This window comes from Olea europaea, chromosome 18 (genome assembly GCF_002742605.1).
Source record: "Olea europaea var. sylvestris chromosome 18, O_europaea_v1, whole genome shotgun sequence".
NCBI lineage: Eukaryota > Viridiplantae > Streptophyta > Magnoliopsida > Lamiales > Oleaceae > Olea > Olea europaea.
The window spans coordinates 24,653,520-24,676,422 of record NC_036254.1 but is presented as its reverse complement, the minus strand read 5'-3'; the positions used below and the strand labels follow the sequence as shown (position 1 = coordinate 24,676,422).

General features: G+C 34.5%; 2 protein-coding genes across 9 annotated transcripts; one reads left to right on the top strand and one right to left on the bottom strand.

Annotated features, from left to right (window-relative positions):
• Positions 1-2,887: 2,887 nt before the first annotated feature.
• On the bottom strand, positions 2,888-10,967 carry LOC111367883 (filament-like plant protein 7). Of its 5 annotated transcripts, XM_022988975.1 has the most exons (8): positions 10,934-10,952; positions 10,416-10,671; positions 9,285-9,432; positions 7,186-7,324; positions 4,514-7,037; positions 4,381-4,438; positions 3,395-3,852; positions 2,888-3,357 (listed from the first exon to the last, which is right to left on the bottom strand). In XM_022988975.1, the coding sequence occupies exons 3-8, from the start codon at positions 9,378-9,380 to the stop codon at positions 3,351-3,353; spliced, it is 3,282 nt and encodes a 1,093-aa protein (XP_022844743.1). In that variant the 5' UTR covers positions 9,381-9,432; positions 10,416-10,671; positions 10,934-10,952; the 3' UTR covers positions 2,888-3,350. The 5 variants fall into 5 exon arrangements, with proteins under 5 accessions (XP_022844743.1, XP_022844737.1, XP_022844742.1 ...); XM_022988969.1 differs by having other exon boundaries at positions 2,888-3,852; XM_022988974.1 differs by having other exon boundaries at positions 2,888-3,852; positions 9,294-9,432.
• A 4,190-nt stretch (positions 10,968-15,157) lies between these two features.
• LOC111367881 (OTU domain-containing protein 3) lies at positions 15,158-22,355 on the top strand. 4 transcript variants are annotated; one of them, XM_022988967.1, is made up of 12 exons: positions 15,158-15,291; positions 15,388-15,494; positions 15,623-15,698; positions 16,115-16,264; positions 16,459-16,520; positions 18,920-19,004; positions 19,127-19,276; positions 19,464-19,584; positions 20,228-20,346; positions 20,454-20,551; positions 21,158-21,213; positions 21,989-22,355. In XM_022988967.1, exons 1-12 carry the CDS (start codon positions 15,235-15,237, stop codon positions 22,024-22,026), a joined length of 1,119 nt encoding a protein of 372 aa, XP_022844735.1. In that variant the 5' UTR covers positions 15,158-15,234; the 3' UTR covers positions 22,027-22,355. The 4 variants fall into 4 exon arrangements, with proteins under 4 accessions (XP_022844735.1, XP_022844734.1, XP_022844733.1 ...); XM_022988966.1 differs by having other exon boundaries at positions 21,158-21,296; XM_022988965.1 differs by lacking the exon at positions 21,989-22,355 and adding an exon at positions 21,297-21,642.
• The last annotated feature ends 548 nt before the right edge of the window (positions 22,356-22,903 follow it).

Genomic DNA, 22,903 nt, shown 5'->3' with positions numbered 1-22,903 from the left:
CTCTTACATTGCTTTCTCCCAACAAAATTAGGTAACTACCTAAGAATAAGAAGTATGAACAATAATATGAGATAAGGTTGTCATCCTCAAATTTATTGAGTGGAGCCAAAACAGAAGAGGACATTACATGTTGCTGGAAGTAATACTGATTCTAAAAAATAACCACATTGCGAGAGATACGAAAACGATTAGCAACTCCATCATAACAGAAAAAATTCTTCTGAGCAATACTATAACCCATACAAGCACATCATACAGATTGAGCAACAAGTTTATGACAAGGCAGACGAACAAAACAAACACACCCAAAAGATGAAAAATATCATAACTAGGATGTGTACCGTACAGACAAAAATGAGGCTAGTTAAAATTTAAATGTTGAGTGGGAAGCCGATTAATTAGGTGTACAGCTGTGGATAGAGCTTCGACCCAAAATCTAGGCGAAACTAAAGATTCCACAAGCAAAACTCGAACAAAATCCAACAGGTGGCAATTCTTTCTTTCGGCTACCCCATTCTGTTGTGGAGTATATTGGCAAGAACGTTGAGATATAATACCCTTTTGTTGCAAGAAAGTTTGACGATCATGAGACATATACTCTCCTCCATTGTCGGACCGTAGACTCTGAATGCTGACATAAAACTGTATCTCAGTGTAAGCTACAAAAGTCCTAAAAGTGGTATTGACCTCACTTTTAGAACGAAAGAAAGATATCCAAGTGTAATGAATAAAATCATCAATAAATGTTACAAAATATTTATATAGAGCATGTGAAGTGACTAGTGTTATGACTCAAACGTCACTATGAATAATTTGAAAACATTTATTAGCACGGTTGCCATCAGTGGGAAAGGGAAGAGTCTTACGTTTACTAAGTTTACAAGTATCAAAATCAAAATTCAAATTTGAGAACTATAAATGATCTTTATTACCAAGAAAACCATATTTCATTAAAAGAGATTTAAGTGTTTGGATGCCCTAATCTTTTATGCCAAATCTCATGTTTGAATCCAACACTAATACAAGCCAAAGACATAGCATTAGGAATAGTAAATTGTAATGAGAATAATTTTCCAACCTTAGGCCCTTTCGCGATCACTGATCCTCCACAAGACAACCGCACGAGAGAAACATAGAGTACAATTATTATCATCTAATTGATCAACCGAAATCAAGTTCGTAGATAGGCTCAGAGATACAAAGATATTATTAAAAGGAGATCCAAGATCACCCACAGCAGTGATAGGAAGGGTACTGTCATTAGCGATTTGAATATGTTGTGAGCCAGTATAACACCAAATATTATGCAACGAATCAGAATTACCTATCATATGATTTGATGCCCCTGAATCAACAAACCAAGGAGGAAAAACAACTGTACCTTTGCCTTGTAATCCCAAGGCAGAGAAGGCAGAAACAATCATTTCCCGGACCATTTCTAGGGTAAGTACCAGTTAGTTTGTGCTAGCTTGCGGAGGTGCAGGGGTAGTATCTTGAATATCGGCCTGGAATGCTTTAGCCTTCGATACGGAGGTCGTGTGGTACATTCTTTGATGATATGTCTTGGTTGCTTACAAAAATTGGAGACTATTTGAGTACAATAACAAGCAATATAACCGCATCATTTGTAGCTGAAACACTGAAGTTTACTCTTTCCCCGTCCTTGGGCAACATATGCAATGTTGATCGCATTAGCTGAGGAGAAATTAGTTCCAATATTAGCTTGAGTAGCCAATCGTGTTGATCTTCACATAACAGTTTACCTAGACACATATCCAATGAAGGAACTAGATTAAGATTTAATAAACTCGCTTGAACCACTTCAAATTCGGGTTGCAATTTCATTAGGAATTGATCTCACTTGCCAACTTCTTTAACATCTTGTAGTGCTAATAACGTTGTCACGGTGACCTTGGCATGAATTATGCCGAAGTACTCACTCTACAAGTTCAAAAAGCCAGAATAATATTGCTCAAGAGTGAGACTACCCTAACTATAGTTGGCAATCTCTAACTCCAGCTGAAATCTTCCAGCAATATTGTCTTGATAATAAATGCGCTTTAAATACTCCCACATTTCCTTAACAGTAGTGAAACAACAAAAATTATTCACTAGGTGTGCCTCCATAGACCACAACATTCAGGAAATAATACGAATATCATTTGTTTCCCAAGTACCGAAATCCTTGGCATCTTCAGGTGCTTTAGAAAACCCATCAATATAACCCCAAAGCTCCTTTCCTTTTAAAAACATCTTGAATTGAAATTTCCATATCGAATAATCTTCCCCATAAATTTAACACAAAATGCTTCAACTAACATGATGTTGTATCAAGAAGATCAACCAAATGTGCCAAAGTAAAATCAACTCACACCAAATACTAGCCCACAAGTTGGTAACCTAAGAAATAATTAAATTCACAAATTATTGGCCCAATTGAATAATCAAACCACACAAGTGGATAACCCACACTAAATAATCAAAGACCACACAATGATTGACCCAATTTAATGATCAAAACCCACAACCCACACCAAATAACCAAGGCCAGTACAAATTAAACCAGGCCACAATTGTAACAGAAGCCCAGTGATGCTGAAATCACGTCGATCATGGACAGAGGAACGTTGAACACCAGAAACCACGTCGAACACCCATAAAGACACCGAAAATCGCATCAAACACCCACAGACACCAAATGTTTTGAGACAAAACTTCGGCCACCAAGAATTGTTCACACAGTAATGACGATGTCAAAGACGCTGTACCACACCGATTGCACACACAAAAAGGCTCGATCGAACTTCGATTACACCATAGGCAGAAGAAAACTGAAAATCAAAGATTCAGTGATGAATTCTAGAGGTAAGCTCTGATACCATGTAAAAGTTTTGGTTAAATCATGTTCCCGTTCAAGATTGCTTTCATTATATAGGAATAAAGCTATACAAAACACGTAAAGAGAATCATACAAATATGGTAAGACAATTTTACAAATATGATTACAGAATTAAGTATGGTAAATAATCTCGGTTGATCTCATTGACAATTCATCTTGTAACTAGGCAAAAACAGAATACTTGCCTGTTCAACAAAAAGATTGACTTGCGTGCTGTTTCCACCAGCAACTTCAAATGAAAAATGCACAATCTCATATATTTATTCATTTCTCATTTTCATGTCTATCTTAATTGATTGTATGTTGTCTTTCTTGTAATTGTATATACAACAAGATGTATAATAAAATATGCAAGCCTCTCTCTCTCTCTCTCTAACAGATGAAAAATATAACTTCCCACCCCAAGCAACAAATCAAACTACATGCATCACAACAGATTATATCACCGTGGCTAAATTCTGTCAGTCGACTCCTGCAGCTTATGAGAAGGGTATTTTCTTGCTGTTACCTTTCCTTTTTCTCCAGAATAGCTTCTTAAACAAACTTACACTTTGTTTTTTATTCAAAGGGACCATGGCCAAGGTGCCAACAGAACTTTTATCTTTTTCATTATTAATTCCATGGGAATTAGTAAGCTGCACCAGAGAATCTGTTGTTTCATCGGTACCAACAACAGAACAATTGGTTCCATCCCGAACAGCTTCTTTCATTTCGGGAAACTTATCATTGCCAGTTTGAGCATTATCCTCGGCCAGCATTTTATCTAGTAGGGACTCTCGCTGGTTAATTCTCCTCTTAGGAGTTGGCATGCTGGTATCCGCTGGAGTAGAATTGACCTTATCTGAAGGGGCGGCATCCTTAATGGAAGCTAGTGCCTCCAGTTGCTTACCCAAGTTTAGGATAGTTTCCTCGCATTCTGCCAATTTCTTGGAAGCTGCCATAATCTCCCGATTCTACAAGGTCAATTATCAGCATAAATGAAATTGTGTAAATGCAAAACCACAATCATTCGAGACATGATTTGTTTTTAACTTAACGTTATAAATCACTATCAACAAAGAGGTCAATTGTAAGAATATTTCCCATGGATAGTTCTTTTCTTATTTATATCTTTCATGTCTGCTTAATTTCTAAGGTGAACATCTGAAAATTGTCTAGAAATTCTCATTCTGATCTGAAGCATTGGAAAGAATATTAGAGAAGAGTATGCATATGATGCCCCTTTTTTTCTATCCATAAATCTGTAGCCTTTCAAGCAATTTTCCTACTCTTGTTTTCATTTTCATATGATTCCACTACATGGATTATGGGAAGATTTTTTCTACTGATTAAAGTAACAGAATTCTTCCAGAGTTGAGTTTCTAGGAAAAAAAAAATATTTAAAAACATGCAATAGCATGAACAGTTTATCATGATAAAAAGGCCACCTTTCCATAATATAAACACCCCAAACATAAATTGAATAATTGATATAAACTTACATTCTGGAGTTGTTTTTCCCTTTGCTTTCCATCTTCTGGATCTTCCTTCCTTGTCATGCTGACATTATATATTTCAGAAAACAGATGTTGCAAAATGCATGTATTTGCAAATAAAAAAAAGGGTGAACTGTACCTTTTTAGTTGGATCTGCAATTCATGGCACGTCGCTTCAAGTCTTTTAGAAGAATTATTTTTCTTTTCTAGCTCATTTTCTAGAAATGAAATCTTTTGGCAAGCTTTGTTCAATTCAAGATTGGCTTCCTCTAGCTGGGACTCCAGGTCTTCTTTCATCATCTTGTGTTTTTCAACTTGATCTTCAGTTTTGGCCTTTGATTCCTTCATAGTTTCCATCTCTGATTGCAAACTCTCAATCATGTCTCTAGTTTCTCGAAGTTGAATCAAGAAGGATTCACTCTTTACATTTTCTAATTGAAGCCTTCTTTCCAAATCCGCAATTGAAGATTCTCTGTTCGCCAATTCAACAGTCAATCTTCTACATTCTTCTTTCAGATTAAGATGAAGTCCCTCTACTTGACATGAACTCTTACAACCACTCAGAGGAGAAACTGTGGAAGGGTATGGCATCTCTTCTCTTCGGAGAAACATTTTATTTGATTCTGCACAATAATTGATCAATCCATTATCTACTTCACTCTCACTTCGTGATTCATAACAATCAAAATGATATCTGATTGCATCCTTCATGCTTGAAACGTCTTGAAGGGAAAAACAGTGGTTCATGATCCATTCTAAGTTGGTAGCTACTTGTTCGGCAAACTGTTCAAGTTCCGTTTTTCCATTCAACAAATCATTGCAAGTCTGAACAAATTGCTGTAAAATGGCAGAGAGTTCAGATGTTTTCCATTGAAAAACGCGGACCATGTAGCCTGATGGGGTTTCTAAATCTTTATATGGTAAAAGCTTATCATCCTTTCCCCAAAAAGATCCGGCTTTTGAATTAGCCAACGTCGATATATTTATTCCTTCAACGAGTTTGATAATATTACATAACGATACTCTCACACCAGAGTGGAATTTCTGGGCATCCTTCTTTGTGTTTGATACATTATTTCCAGATCCTCTATCAGGCACTTCAATGCTTGAAGACTGACTTGGTAATTTTTGAAAAATGCATCCACCAACTTCAGGGGAACACAATGCTTCAGGATCGGTACTTTCTTTGTTATTAAGAGTTGTAAGGTCTAAATCATTGATGTGTGCCAAAGCAATTTTAACATCCTGCAATACTTCATCAGGATTTCTCTGTGTTTCATGACTTTGCAACAAAATCTGTTTCAGCACATCACCAAGCCAGCCAGGAACTTTATGGCCTGCTACATTATCAGACTGCATTTTCCTGCTAGAGACCAAAAGATCCAACTTACCATCATAAACTGGAACCATCTTCCTACCAGGTCCAGTAGAAGAATTCCCATCAGATGGACTCCCCGAGGGACCACTAATTACGTTACTTTCCTCCGAGGAATGATGGGAACCTCCAGCTGGATAATCCACAGAAACTACTGTTAGTTTTTCCATCTCGGCAAAGTCATCCATGAGATTTGTGTCTGAAGTTCCTACAGCAATGCGAGATGGTGTTCCCATTTTCTTCTCATTTTTGAAATGCTCCATTTCTGACATCAAAGCAGAAGCCCAAGACTCAGCACAGCTGGTTTTTTCATCACTGTCCAAATCAGACATTGATGCCAGAGTAAGTTCCTGAGCAAAATGCATATGCTTCCCCAGTTCTGCAGTTGTTTGACCCTTTGATGATTCTTCAAGTTGTTCTCCAAACTGTGATAATCTGGAAGCCATACGCGCATATGCGGTTTTAGAAAATTGAAGTTCATTTGATTTCTTCTTAAGGGCTTCTTTAAGAATTCTGTTTTCTTCTTCAATTGCATGCAACCGCTCAGTCGGGGACATGGTCCTTCTGCTTAATGTCTCAGGGGAGGTATCTACAGAGAAGTCCATTGAACCAGCCAGAGAAGGATTTGACTTTCTTCTCCGAGTTTCAAGCCGATTCCTTCCAAGCATATCAACTTCATTTTTCATTTTTGCCACAGCAGCAGGGCCAGGCAACCGCTGTCGGACAAGGAGACGTAGCCTCTGACATTCTGATTCCAATTTGGCAATTTTCTTCGCACTTTCCAGGTGTTGCTTATGTGCAACATCAGCTGTTCGATGATTAAATTCTCTTTCCTCATTCCGAATATCGAGCTCCTTTTCAAGAACCCGAACCTCATATTTCAGGGAAGCTTTTTCTTTTTCTGTAGATTCTACTCTTGACATAAGGGCATTAAAATCGGTCTCTACCTGAGATCTGTGCTTATTCAGATCTTCTATCACCTTGTCCTTTCCCAAGAGAGCCCTCATGAGTTGAGTATTTTCACTGTCTAATTTGGCGAGCCTCACACCTGCCTCAGCTAACTTTTCATCTAACACAATCCTTGTTTTCTCAAATTCTTCTGATGCCTTAACCACAGCTTCATGAATTCTACTCTCCTGCTCTTCTCGAACAAAACGCAGTTGCTGCATACACTCCTTCAGTGCAGCATCCAAGTGACTCAATCTCTCTTCAGCGGCTGCCTTCTGCTGCAAAACTTTTTCGAGTTCTTGTTTCATAAATATTGCTTCTGTCTCTGCCTTGTCCCAGCCTATTAACATAAATATATCAGAGAGAGATCAAATTTTGAACAAGACTACAGGAAAATTTTGAGAAATACTTCTGTGTAATGAATGTGTACAGTTCAAAACACAAAGGAGAAAATAAGTTAGTTACAATATTGTTGAACAGTATATCACCTGCAATAGCTTCCTGTCCAATTTTCGTCTGTTTCTTCGTAAATTCATCCTTGGCATTACACTCAGCAAGGGCAGAAGAAAGCTTGTCATTTAATATTCGAATCTCTTTTTCTAGGTCTGCTTTCTCAGTCAGAAGAGTCTGTACCAGAAGAAACATTTAATTAGCAGTGTCTGTATCCACAGAGACAATATGTTGGACGAAATATCATATAAAGAAATCTAATTCATTTCTATTTTGTCAGGGTTCATACAAAAGTGGGTGCTATTTTCCTAATTTTACTAACACATTAGGATTTTGTATTCAGTTATGTTAGGCTGTATTACTACATCTGGAACTTGTATCTGGTAAAAAAAAAAAAACCAAAAGAAATTTAACATTCTCAACAAAATGTTATAATGTAGATATTTGCATGGTCACGGTGGAAAAGTCAACTGGTAGATCTTGCTTTCTAGGAAAGGTGACTATGAAGCTTTTTATTAAAAGATTATCCTCGAAATGCTGCATATTTTATCAAAATTGATGGGGTTGATTCAGGAAGAATCGTTTATATAGGAAACTTAGGGGTAATGAGACCAGAAAGCAAGTTGTTACGCCTCGCCAATGAGGCTCAATTTATTGCCCACATACTACGTGGAATCTGACAAGTCATGAGCAATCCACATCATCCTGATTAAAAATAGCTGAAGCCCCCAGCGTTTCAAAAGTTCATCCACGAAAAGAAGCACTATGATGAAGCCCACATATAACGAACTAAGTTCCCCATCCGAAGTACACATCATCCGAAGCACCTTCACCGAAGCCACCCAAGGCTTTAGACAAATGACTGTTCCCAAAAAGATCCATTGTGAGAAGATATGGTGAAAGTGACTAATGTGACAGCCTGCAGCCCAAACAAGTCAAATCCTATCAGCTTACTAGAAAAGAATGCTGACAGACTGTAGGACGGCTCCCCCTTTCCTAGATACTCAAGTGTAGCCTAGGGCAAGTGAATGATGGAACGTCTGCGATGAAATGTTCCAGTGGGTTGAATGAAGCCACATGCGCTTCATCCAACGGTCATGGTCTTAATTGTAACACTATATATACCCTCCCTTGTACCATTTAAAGGGTAATGCAATTCTAAATATCAGAAAACACACAACTATCTTTCTAAATCCTGAGTTTATACCTTCAGTTTGTTCTTATATGTATGCAAATATGACCTTCCATAATATTGTTGTCGTGTTCGAATAACCCCGGTGCTTGAACATCTTATTAGCTAGCGTCCAAAAGAATGATCTTTTCTACATGTGGCAACGTGTGAGTGCAAGTAAGGCCCGGGTTTCTGTTGGCTCATTTTTAGGGGTCAACACAAGGCTTCTCAATTCTTTGGGCTTAGTATCAAAGAAGAACAGGGAAGCGTGATAGAGATCTTTATGGTCGAGACTTTTGAGTAGCTCAGCCATTGTTCTTGTGCTCTGTTGACTGAAAAATGCGACACGAGAGGAAGCTTCTATTAGAGAACTTCATCCTAAATGGATTGTTGTGTTTTTTCAGTGACAACATTCCTAATAGTCTTTTGCAACCAACCATTAAACAATTAAAACTTCCATGCACGAACAAATGATTTTGACAGTAAAATTTCCAGGAATTTGGCTGTGCCTCACTCACAATTTGTAATTGAGTAATTGTTTAATATCCCGACATATCTAAGCTGTAAGATAGAGAGGTAGCAGGCAGGTAGCAGGCACAACTTACATTACCAGTATTTCCTAAGCTAAGTTGCCTTAAATTTTGTCATTAATCACAAGCAATAGTTCTATGAAATTTTTTGATCCAATGTCCTCAACATGAAAAAAGAGAAACGTTTGGCAATGCCTTCATATTTTTATTCATGTCACTCACATGTTTAACATTTATTTTCTAGGTACAAGTCTAAGTTCAATTTCACGGAGCACCCAAATAGTGGACAGCATGTGAACTTGACCAACACAAAACCAGCACGAAAGAAATGCAAATTCGCTGAACCTAATTTCGTGTAGAAGCATGTATAATAAAAACAACTGTACATCAAGTGAAATCAATAAAGGCATCGGATCAACAAGTTAATAAACCATACTTCAGTTACCTCGTCGTCGTTTCTGCTTTTTTGTTTGTCAGATACCAAGGTCTTCTCTGTGGATTTTTTCCTCCAAATCCATGAGTTCTGATCCATGATGGTTTTTTAGATTATCTTTGCTCAAAAAGGTGTACAAAGTGAGGACTTTCTGTCAAAAATTGTACAGACCTTAGCAATTAGGTCACACTAGAAGTTCATGCTAAAAAAATTAGTCACTGGTCTATTACATATGCATCTACTAGAGTAGGAAAGGTCGTGAAAGAGAAGTCAAAACCCTGGCATGTTTTAATATAGCGATGAAAATATTTTGTCTCACATTGTTTGTAAATCAGCTTAAAAAAGGACGTGATGAGGAAGATGACTGATTGAAGGTAATAACATTTCGTTTAGATGAATCTTTCAAGAAAAATGATATGCATACAGACATGTATCCAAATACACTACTAGTAAATGTATTGCACTCACAGAAAAGTGTGACAAAATCTCACATGTAAGCTCTGAAGAAAATTATTTCAGGAATAAGTGTTGAAGTCTTCAGTATTGTGGTAAAGCTTTTTCTAAATTTTCCATCTCTGCACAATAATCACTTAAAATTTTTTCGTCATTTTTGAACTTTGAACGTAGAAACCTCATATGTCTCAACAATATTGACATAGACGAACTTATATATTACCAACTTTGTGTCAAAATATTTTTATTTTCATAAATGTTGAAGACGAGATTGATTTGCATAACAGGTTAGAAGACAAAGTGGTAAAGAAAAATTAATAAATGGTAACATAATGGTAAAATATTAAATTCAATGAAGCAGAAAATGATCTATACAGGCAATCCTAAATTATTGGGAAAAAGTGTCTTGTTGCTGTGAAAAATATTTCCCAATATATTTCCCAATATTAATTAAACCTAGAAATGGATTGTTCACATTACAAAAACTTCTTTTGCAGCATTGAAGCATTTTCATCTTAAAATGAAATAAGCAGTAGCAAGCAAATAAGCAGCAGCATAAACAATAGTTAATCCCCAAAAACACAATGAACAGCTATGCCTATAATTAATAACTAAAATCATAACACAATTAACTTCAAGACATTATGACATAAATGATGATCGCATTCATGATTCACCTACCGACTTAACTAGCGGAAAGCAAGAAAGCAGATAAGATGCGAGGCTTCAAGGAAATACGGATCAAATGTGGAAGTGATGAAACTATGCTGCTTCGTCTGCGTGTATATAGTGTCTGGAAGCAAAAGTGTGTGTAAGAGAGTGAGTGGAGAAGTTGTTGGGTGGGAGGACAGCGGGTCTGGATCTGACAGTTGGGAAGTCGGGTCAGTGAAAGGAGCTGGTTGCTTGGGTCCGACGGGCCGGTAAGAGCGGGTGTCACCTACCGACTTAACTAGCGGAAAGCAAGAAAGCAGATAAGATGCGAGGCTTCAAGGAAATACGGATCAAATGTGGAAGTGATGAAACTATGCTGCTTCGTCTGCGTGTATATAGTGTCTGGAAGCAAAAGTGTGTGTAAGAGAGTGAGTGGAGAAGTTGTTGGGTGGGAGGACAGCGGGTCTGGATCTGACAGTTGGGAAGTCGGGTCAGTGAAAGGAGCTGGTTGCTTGGGTCCGACGGGCCGGTAAGAGCGGGTGTCACACTGTCACGATCAAGTTTATCCATATGTGTCCATATCTTAAGGAACCCAAAAATGAATTTATCCCTACCAAAAAATAAAAATAAGAAATTAACTTTCAGAGAAAAAGCCTACAAATAGAAATGTCAATTGGATCGAGCCGACTCTGCTCATCAAAACTCGGTTCATGGGTTGCTCTTACGAGCCCGAACTCGAGTCGAGCGGGGGTCCCGTCCAACGAGTCGAGCCCACTCGGCTCGTCGAGCTCGTTGACGGTTCGTGGGCTGAGCCCACGAGCCGATTTGTCCAAAAATGTGGAAAAAAATAAAATTTTATCAATAAAATTTGCAAAAAAAAAAAAAAAAAAAATTCACGAGCTCGTAAGCCGCTCGTGGGCTCGCCCTGGCCCAAAAGCTCGTGGCTCGTGAGTACACGAGCTCGCCCACGAGCAACGAGCCGAGCCGACTCGGCTCGACCCACTGCCATCCCCACCTATAAATTTGTATGCGAAGGGATAGTGATCCAATTGTTGACTTCATGAGTGGTAATGGTAAATCATTATTCTGATGTACAATCGTAAGAACTCGTTTAACAAAACTTTTTTTTATTTTTATATTTTGTGAAAGAACTTTTACAAGCTTAGATCATTTTTTAAAGAATAATGTTATTTACGATCACTCATTAACGCAATCACCTTATATGACAAGTGTCGTAACAATTAGTGATTTGATGCACGTGATAAAAAAAATTTCATATTAATATATCAAATCACAAATTGTTATATAAGATGTCACGTAAAACGACTATCGTAGTGAACGATTATAAATAGCATTACTTCTTTTTAAAAATACATTTTTAATCGTACAAAATAATTTCAAAAAATTATTCAAGCCGGTGCTAAGTCAACTTTACATTTAACTTTATAAATGCGTCATCATGGAGCACTAATGATGAAAGTAATCATGTCTGTATTCCACTGTTTGTATTGTATTGCATGTTGGAACATATTTTTTGAGACTTCACATTTCTAATGAATTTTGTTTCTTTCTTTCTTTTTTTGTTTTGGTATTTTAAATTTAAAACACGTAATAAGAAATACGTTAAGTATTCCGTGATAATCTTTGACACGTGATGATCTCGTTAAAGATATGTATACACATTGTATAACTAGAGGAAAAAAATATTCTTATATGTTATGGATACCGAAAAATCTTTAAAATTCCACTGCTTTGTTTTCAATTCATCTCTGATCATCAAATGACGTGTAAATAACCATCCTCCCTTTGAAAGAAGAGAAGTGGCGCTTTCGATTCTATCAACGTGATGATCTCGTTAATAAATGTATGTATAACACTGTATAATTAAAGAAAAATTAAATTTTTTTAAAATTTTTAAAATTATGCTATTTAATCGTCTATGACCCAGTGTACTAATAGTCGACATGACTGTATTTGCATTGATCATTTAAAAACGTTTTAGCAAATTACACGTTAATTGTGATTTTAGAGTTCAAATCACTCAAAAGTTGCCTCTGATTAACATGTACCTACCTAATGCTGATTATTGCATGTTTGATCATTAAAATAAACTCCTTAATCGATTGTTATGTTGTCTCTTTGTCAAATGGCAGGTAAGCAATTGCTAACAAAGACCAAAAAAGATAACATCAGTTCTACATTCTTACAAGTTAATCCATTTATTATTCTCACAAATTTACTCTTAGACGTCGGCAGCATAGATTTAATTTAACTAACTACCTTTGTGTTAGTAAACATAGAGGGCTGATTTTATTTAATTAATCATGTTGGTATAAGTGAATATCATTTTTTTTTCCTCATCAAAACTTGTCACGTGTTGATAATTAGATCAAATTCAAGACTGATGAGCATTCAAGACTCGTGAATGATTATGCATGCCATCCCAACTAACACATTTTTATTTTTTAAATTTTTGTTAGTTTAATGACAATAAACAAAAATATCGACAATTCAGACTTGACGTCACTTTGATTAAATTGTCCAAATATAAACAGTCTAGTCCATATTTATTACTTAAATTTAAAAAAAATTATATATATATATTCCAATTAATTAAAATTATTATATTTATAATTTAAATTAAGAATTTAAGAATTGTTACCTTCCATTTATGTTCAGACTATTTTATCTCAAACTTGCCATTGCGCCCCTTTTTGACAATGTCCCGAAAAACGCAACATGAAGCAGGTCCAAAGTATTTAGTTGGGCTTGTACTTGACAATCAAATTGCTCAATTGATTGTCCTAATCTAGTAAAAAAAAAAAAAAAAATTTTAAATTACACAATCAAAATGTCCAATTTTTGTTCCCCATATTTCCTTCAATTAAATATTTCGAAATATTAAGTATAAAAATTTCACGTTAGTGACCACCTCTTATCTAGAACTAAGAATATATTCAAGAAACTCTCTAACGACAAAATACATTGTATTTTAGAGAGTCAAAAAGTGGTCTCTCTCTCCAAATTTGGAGAAGCAAACCCACTCTTAAATTCACTCTACATTCTTAAAGAACGGTGATTACATTTATTAAGTTACAAATTCTAATACTCTACAATTTAAATTATTCAAATCATATTTGAATTGATTGGTCATTGACATATAAAAAATTATGTTAAACATGATACGATGAGAAATCAATAAATGAAAAAAAAAAAAAAAACCTCAAAATAGAGAATATTGTTGAAACGTATAAAAAAAAAACTACTCTCTAAATTTAAAGATGGTCTCTATTATGCAATAAATGCTCTTTAAAATAAAAGGTTCTAAAGCGATATTACGATAGTATTGATTTATTTGATGTAACTAGTTAAGAACACGGAACTTTGCACATAATTTCGTAATATTGTTTTTAATTTTATTTTTGTTATTGAAAATTTGAAAATTTTTAAAAATGTTATGTGGAAAGAGTAATTTTTTTTTTTTTTTAAATAATGGAAGAACTCGTAACCGCTACCCTTCGAGTGCACACTGGGTACACCCTCATGTGAGATAACATTAAATTATAGAATCAATAAAGTGAGTCTCATATCCATACACATTTAATTGGTACATACAACATTATTCTTATATAGAGGGAGGATAATTATAAAAATATTAATATTGAAATATTTTCGTTATAGTTTAGATAAAATCGTCTATAAAATAATTCTCATCTCATGCAACACATATATTATTATAACTATTATTGATAACCATTATTCTTGTTATTGTAGATTGATAGATAAACTGTAACATTAAATAATTATTAAGAAATACAATATTATTTATATTACTTTTCAATTAACTATGTAAATTGAGCATACCTTATTTCTTGATCAAGGTTGATCTTCTCATTTATTGAACTTCCAATGTGTTATTAGATGAGTCGTACTTTTGTATATGGGGGCCTAATTTTATGGAATCTGGATCTATCCATTGTACGGTTTAGTATTGTGAGTAAATTCTCCGGTTTAAATTTCTATTTAAATAACTTCATATAATCTTACTAAATATTAGCAAATTATTCACGCCGTACAATGGTGAACGTATACACATTATTGAATTATGATAACATATACACAATGTCAAACTACTTAAATTTTTATGTATCGCTGTTATTGTTCTATTTCTTTTTTATTCTATTGTTCACATTTTGCACAAAAATGATGCAATAAACATTGAAGTTTCACCCACCATACTCTGTTACTATAGACAATTGTTCAAAAGAAACTTCAACAATCTTGAATAAATATTATGAATCAATACATATATTTTATATAGAATCACCACTAACTCTAAATCTTGGCTAAATGTTAGACAGAAAACTCGAGTAGATCCATAGATGGTGGAATAGATAGGAAACGTTGGTCAAAGCACGATACAACATTCATAGACAGAAATAGCGAACTCCTTCATTGCTACGAGTGTCAATTCGTCTATTGTTTAGAAAAACCTCTCAGTTCCAATCCGAACATTTTCATTACTTTCCCTTTTGCCTAACTATTTTTTCAAGTTATACATGCTTTAATAACTTTAAAATTTTTTGTTTCTCATTAGAGTTACAAGAACATGGTGGATATTAATCATGAACAGAAAAAATAAAAAACAGAAAAGTTGAAAAAGAAAAGGAAATAGGAAATAAGTGAACCGGGAAAACCCTAATCACACCGGTCGGTCTCACATCGTCGAACCCTTCCTAAATTCCATACTTTCTTAATATTTATATATCTGTATTTTATATTTCCTCTCTGTCATTTTCTCTATTTACATTATTTGTACACTTGAACTACTAAATCATTTCGAACAAGAATGGTTAAAACCAAAAATCAAAAATCAAAACCTACTAGACAAGTGAAGCAATCGCATGTATTTCTCCCCAAAACATTGAATTTTTTACACTGTTCAATTATAGTTCAATGTTTGTTTGCTAATTTTATTTTATTTTATGCAACTTGTGAACAGAGTAAAAAACGTGGAAAGGAAAATGATATATCTGAATTTCGGGCTCAGCTAGATGTCTTGGGGTTGAAAATCATTCAAGTGACTGCCGATGGTAATTGTTTCTTCAGGTTTGTTGTAATTCATGCACGCTGATCATGATGAAATATGTTTGTATGATGAAATATGTGTGTATTGAAATCATTGTTCTGGTGTTAATTTATGGTTATTTTAGCAACTTTACTAATGTATTTGGCAGGGCATTGGCTGATCAACTGGAAGGCGACGAGGATGAATACAATAAGTACCGGTGTATGGTAGTCGAATTTATTAGGGTAAATTTCTGCCTTATCGGAAATTAATGTAGTTTGCTTCATCGATTTTATTAAGGTAATTTACAATAAATTCAATGACTCAGAGGGTGTTGAATGTTTTCCTAGTATATAAACATTGTTTCTTTCGAAAACTTCCATTGTATATTTGTGAAGTTGCTATTATTTGGATAGTAGGGGTTCGTGCTTGAGCTTCTCGTATTAGGAGATTTTTGGGGTTTTAATTGAATAATTGTATTTTTAGACCGAAAATATAGAATTTAGAGATTAGGACTATTATATATATGGAATAAATTTTGCTTGGAGTGAGGTTGTATTCTTTTTGAGACTGATCCAGTCTTGCCTTTTTAATGTTATATATTTCATATGTTGTGCTTCAAACCTTCAATGCTAAACGGTTGATGAGCTACATTTCACAGAATAATCGGGAGAAGTTTGAGCCCTTTATTGAAGATGAAGTGCCATTTGATGAATACTGTAAGTCCATGGGCGAGGATGGCACTTGGGCTGGACATATGGAACTGCAAGCTGCTTCTCTTGTCACTCATACTAACATATGCATTCATAGAGTAAGTAATTTCTCTCTCCTTAAGCTTTTTTAGCATTATTTTGGACAGTTCCATTATCTCTATTGACGAGTCAAAATGTCGAAGCTTCCATTAATATTTAAAAGGAAACGTTATGTTTCTCATGTTAGTTTACTCTCACTATCATCTAAGAGTTTCTTAATTGACTGAGAATTTACATTCACTTGTTTTTATAGCACATGTCACCTCGCTGGTATGTACAAAATTTTGATAAACGTGAAGCTCGGATGATTCATCTGTAAGTACTCCTAAAACTCTGGTTGTGAATAGTTAATAGTATTGATTAACAAGCATCTATTTTTGTTTATAATTTCTCATGACCACTCTGACTTTTGTGTTTCTGGCGTTTTATGTCTGCATCATCTGTTCTTTCATTTCCCTTCTACGTTCTATTTTGATATTGTATGATAGGTTAGATTCCACTTATGAAGGCCTAAAGTACATGACGTGAGATTCATATGCTTATTTCATTTGTTTATGGACATTGCCGTGGAACTGTTGCAATCATAGCAGAAACTGGTAGTTAATGGTTTATTCAAAGGAATAGTGGCTAAATACTTAAAACACATAGGCAATTAATCTTGACTTTAGTGGTTGGATCAGTTATTAAGTTTTGTTAACACACAAAACATTATCCTATATTTAGCCGTGGTTGCCATTATGGGTTCTCTTTGTCCACATTGGTCAATGCTAAGCTATCTCTGGAGTTGCACCACTGAGGTTTTAATCTTTTTTATTGCCCATTCCATGCGATGACTAGGAAAATGATTTGGTGCGTTTGATTAGTTCTTGGAAAATTACCAACCTTTATGAATCTTTATAACATTTATTAGTTATTACATTATAGGGTTCATGAATTCCTATATAAATATTCTATGAGCTCGTTTAGCATGACTTTTGCTTTCCATAGAAGAGTTTTTGGAAGAAGCTACTTATATTTTTGTCTGGAAAACTAAATTTAAAAGAACTTCCTATTTCAAAAGTATTTTTAGAGGAAATCTCATTGGACAAATTTTCTCTAAAGGCTTCTAACAAGAAAAAACACTTTCTTAAAATTAGCCAAACGGATACAATAACAACTTTTGGGTGTTAAAACCTCATTTTAACATTTCAAAAGCCATGCCAAACGGGCCTATGTATGTGTTGAAATTCATAGATTTCATGTTTGGGACGAGGCGTAGTTTTTTGTTGTATTGTATGATAGATCCACTTCTCAGCAAATGACTAAAAGCTGATTTGAGTGATTCATCGATTGTGATTGAATTTTTATTTTTTATTTCTTCTCAATTTCATGATTATTGAGAAAGTTCGAGGTAGAAAATGATTTATAATCTTAGTTTGGCTATAGTCAAATTATCTCTCCAGGTTACTTAGTTTTATTCTGTAACAAATACGTTAACCAATGATTGTTGTGTCTATAATATTGCTTTCCCGCTTTCATAGGATGGCATGTTTTTCAGTTCATTTCGGGTTATGGTAAGAAGTTGGGGCCGACTTCTATTTCCTTTAAATGGTAAATTTAGAAAAATATCAGCACTAGACCATGAGAAATACCCTACAAGCCTCATAGAGTGTATTTTTTTCTTTATCCCAAAGAAAGAATATCCTTAAACCCCTATTAAGGAATGTGTTCGTTTCAATGCTTTAATGTAGCCCATCTGTTTCCTAATGTGCCAACCATGTTCAATGTTGATAGATGACATACTATCCAATAGTTTCAATATGCTTTACTTCTACCATTGTGAATTGGATATCTTAGTTTACTTGGCACAAATATTTAGTTATGGATTTAAAAACATGATTCAGGCAGTTAGTTAGATTTTACATTAATTGGAGCATGGATTCATATGCTGTTTAATTGGAGTGGTTGATGCTTATGGTGGGATCTTTAAACCAAGGGTAGTTTGGGAAGAATAATTAAAGATCAATTTATTAGGGAATCTTGCATTGATCTGGGAATACTTTAGGTCAAAGAGAATACAATCACGGTAAGATTGAGAACCATGGCTATAACCACTTTGCATCCACCTCTTTTGTCTGGTAGCGTAGTGGAAAGTAAGGGCATGTTCTCTTTACTATTTTCAAGTCATTTTCAGTTTTTAATTTTTGAAAACACTGAAAACACGTTTACTTACCTATTTTCAAAAACAAGCTTAAAATTTACAAAGAAAACAGAAAACGCCAAAAAAGTTGTTTTGGCTATTTTACATTTTTTCCTAAAATATGGCTCAAACATGGGTATATATATATTTAATAATTAGTTTTCCAGTTTTTCAAAATTAGAAAGTAAACGCATTTTTCATTTTTTTATTTTTGAAACCAATTTTTCAAAATGACAAAAAGAACACAATTTTAACAATCTCACAATGGACATTCAAAACACAAAATTCAAAATGAATTCAAAACTCAAAACTAAAAATTGAAACACGAAGAAAACATATCCTAAGCTACTGAAATTTTCAAGTTTGTAATCAAGTTGGTGACAATCCTGGTCATGCCCTGACATTTTCATATGCTTGCTGCTATGGAGAAGAGAGAGAAACTGCATGATTATTTATTTATTTATTTATTATTTTTTTTGGTGGGTGGGTGGGGGGTAAATTTTGTTTTCTACCATTAACTTTTCATATTATGCAGATCTTATCATGACGGAGAGCATTACAATAGTGTTCGATCTAAGGATGATACTTGCTCTGGACCAGCTAGGCCATTTGTTATCAAGGTTTTTCATTTATTCTTTTAAAATTCTTTTTCCTAATTTAATTTGAATGACTTTTCTGTTATTTTTAGTGTATCGTTTTGTAGGCTGTACCAAATTCTGATTATCTCATATTATATCAAAAGGCTGATGCAGATCTTTCCGTGACGTCTAATCAAGCAAAAGGAAATGCCACAAAGTCTCAAAGGGAAGCTGGCGCGAAAACTATTCAGGAAGAATCTATCAAAATGGTAAAGGCTGGAAGTGGATGTGAAGATGCCAGAAAGATCGAACAGGTGCTTGTCCCCACCCAAAACACCACCAAAAAAAAAATAATAATAATAATAAATAAATAAATAAATATTTATATATGAAAAGAAATGAAAACAACAAGAATAACCATGCAAAACAAGGAGAATGGTAACATATAGTCAAGTATGGAGTTGCAAAATATCTCTTACTTATAATTTGGTATCATTCTAGGTTTTGCTACATGTGGGTGGTGATGTTGACGCTGCAATAGAATTTCTTATAGCAGAACAAGGACCTGATGATCACATAGTTGACAATTACAAAATTTCTTGTCCAATAGAAAACTCTTGTGGTAATGGCTTGTTGGTGTATTGTTTACATTCATCCGCTACATGATCTTGTCTGTTATTTGTATTTTATATCCAGTCTTGTTTTTGCGGACTGTCATGGAGGTATCTTTACTTGATTTAGTCTTTTTTATTCTCATTGATTGCTTAATTATATGAATGTTCCTTCCTGACACCCAGGATACTAATGCATTGTTAGGAGAATCTCTATAGTGGTAATGGTCGAGAGAGCATCTAAGAAATGTCATAGCATTTTTTTGGCTGTGGGACTTGATTTTCTATTCAGTTTATTTGTTCCTCTCAACTGATGATGTATCTTTGCTTGCATATATGCGTGTTTAACGTCAAGTTCATGAAATCATTGATAACATGAACTATAGATAACATATGGTTGCTAATTTTTTTCCACAATATTTTCCTAGTAGCGGTGTCCTCCCCACTATTGGTTCCTAAGCTCATCAAATAGAAGAATAATATCACCAGTCTATTTACTTCTGCTTTTCTTCTTTGCTTGCTGTGAGAATCTGTTCTCTTGTGAGTATTTTCTATAAAATGTAAGCTGTTAGTGGGAGACTTCATATGATTATTTTGAATTCCTTCCTATTAATGCCTTATGGTTTTGCTTTTGTTGGCAAAACTGCTGCCCAGCTGACCATCGGGATGAGGACTGTGAACAGAACAAGTTAAAAATTGATGACTCGGAAAGCAAACGATTTTTACCTTGCAATGATATGGAAGAAGAGAACAGCTCTCAACATGATGAAAAGGTTTTATGGTTTATATATGAGATAATTAAAATCGAAATCCGAAGTATCACGTCTCTTCAATTGTCAATTTGATCCTTATTCACTTTGCCAATTTTTTGTCGCTGCAGAAAATTCCAAGAAACAAGCCATGCCCATGTGGTTCGAAAAAGAAATACAAATCTTGTTGTGGAACAGTTTCTGCTAAATCTTCTGCGAGAATTGCAGTGTAAGCTTCTTTGAGGAATGTTCTTTTTTAGGACAATTAATTTGTTTTACTTATACATTAACTTCACCCAAATATCTAAAGATGATATGGCTAGATTCAGCATAAATTATGCATACTCAGGTAAAGTAGACAGACAATGTTTTTAGATGCACATCACTGGAAAATGAAAACCGACATCTAACAATCTATGAATCTATCAGAAGTCAAACTTCATCACCATGTTTGAGGTTCCCTATTTGAATTTACATGAAAAAAATCTTCTTGGAAGTATTATCTTCATAACTTATATTAAGACGACACTTCAAATATTGTTCACCATGTGGTAATTCCAATTTTGTGTCGCTGAATGCCTCTTTCAGAACTCCATATCAATGGGCTTTCTATATGAACAATCTATAATTACTTTCTTTAGATTTGGATTTAAGCTGAAAGAAACAGGTGAAAACAGTGCTAATACTTGCGTCGGATCTTGACTCCTTAGTAACTAAATGATTTACTGGATGATAAGTTTCAAGCTAAACTATTATGGAATGCATTCACAATTCCTTTCCCACACCTACTCTAGGAATCTTGTTCTCTTAACTTGTGATGGTTTTACTTTGACAGAAACCGGACAGTTGAGCATGGCAAGAGTCGAAAAGACAGAAAGCAAGTTAGAAAAGGTGGGTCAAATGCTTTGAATTCCATTCAATCAGATGGAGGGCCACCTGATATGGGTGCATTATGTATCTAATAACATTTTCAGGTATTGTTGCCATTGCTGCTGATGCTCTACGATTTTCCATTGAGGCGTGGCACAAGGAACAACTTCTTGTGTAGTCTGAAATCATAATATCTAGGCAGACTGATTTAAGTCTTTTAATATCTATCTGGTGTGGTGATGCTTGGATTTTCTAGAAACAAATTCATCAAATTTTGAACCTTTAATGAAGAAGGCAAGAAAAGTAGTTCTTATTATAATTAGGTTGGCTAAGTTTGTATTGAAGTAAATGTTTCGGGTAACAAGATAGGATTTAGTGGGAAAAGATGTATACCAGTTTCTTAAAAACTAAACAATCAATACTAATATGCTTCTGTTCATGCATAAATCATTTGTACAAAATGATTAACATAAAGTCACTTTTGCTAAAAAGCGTATTGTCGTTTATATATCCCCTGTCTCGATTACCCCAAATGAAATATGTATGCTCGTCTTTTCTTGTTTTTAGCATGCTGTTGTTTCTCCTCTCACCCAAACCTCCATATTGATTGATGCTACAATAATAAATGTAAACCAAGGAGATTACTCTTTCATTTTATCTTTGAGTTATTCATGTATATGGGCTATAGACGAAACTACCATTCTTATATAATCCCCATTTATTCTACTTTTTCTAACACGTCAGTGTTCTTATACTACTTCGGATGGCTAATAGATTTTCTATTTGCCCCTTGTAGGTTTATCATTAACTGCTATGCGCGGATTTGCAATTTAAGAGAAACAACCCTGACCCCTGTTTAACAGAGCGGATACAGAAGGTCGACATATATGTACTTGTAGCATACCTGCCAGCACTCGGAAAATATAGGAAGGAATGCTCGGCAATGGCAGCTAAGATTTTGATTTTGGTGATTCGTAAAAGGTCCAAATACCATAAAACCTTTGATATTTTGTGCTAAATTTTGGTCCATATCTAAATATTCATTCACTGTATATTGATGGATTTTCCCTAATTATGATGTGAAACCCTACCTGATTTATATTTGTTGGGCATGTATCATTCAACAATAAGCTAAGAAACAGTTGTCCGCCAGATATGATTAATTGATCCGTATCGTTTTATCTTACAAGAAAGTCATTTAAAGGGGTATCTAAATTTGGTAAAGTTTATACAGTGTTTTTATTCAGTTATTCTACACAAAAAAAATCTGAAAAAGGTTTGTAGAAGTTTGTCAAACAATAAATTTTATTTTAAGAAATCAATTGATTGAGTTGATAGATCGACATGACATCATTAATAGATTTATTACCTAAAAATTTTAGAAATAACTCTTACCGTCCGAATATATATCACTTTTATTAGACTATGTTCAAATAACATTAACTACCTAAACATAGGTTTGATGTACTTTTAAACCTGGTGAATTGTGCTCTAAATAGGGATGAATTAAAAAAGTTGACAAATATTAAAATCGGACTAAAATTGTTGATTGAGTCAACTAGACTTGTCAGCGTGTTGGTTTTGGGACGAATTAAATTGTTGAAAACAACTTGATTTAGCAACTGAAAGTTAAAAATTGTTTGAAATCGAACGAATCATTAATATAATTTTAAATATATGAATACGAGTCATACTTTGTTAATCTTATCAT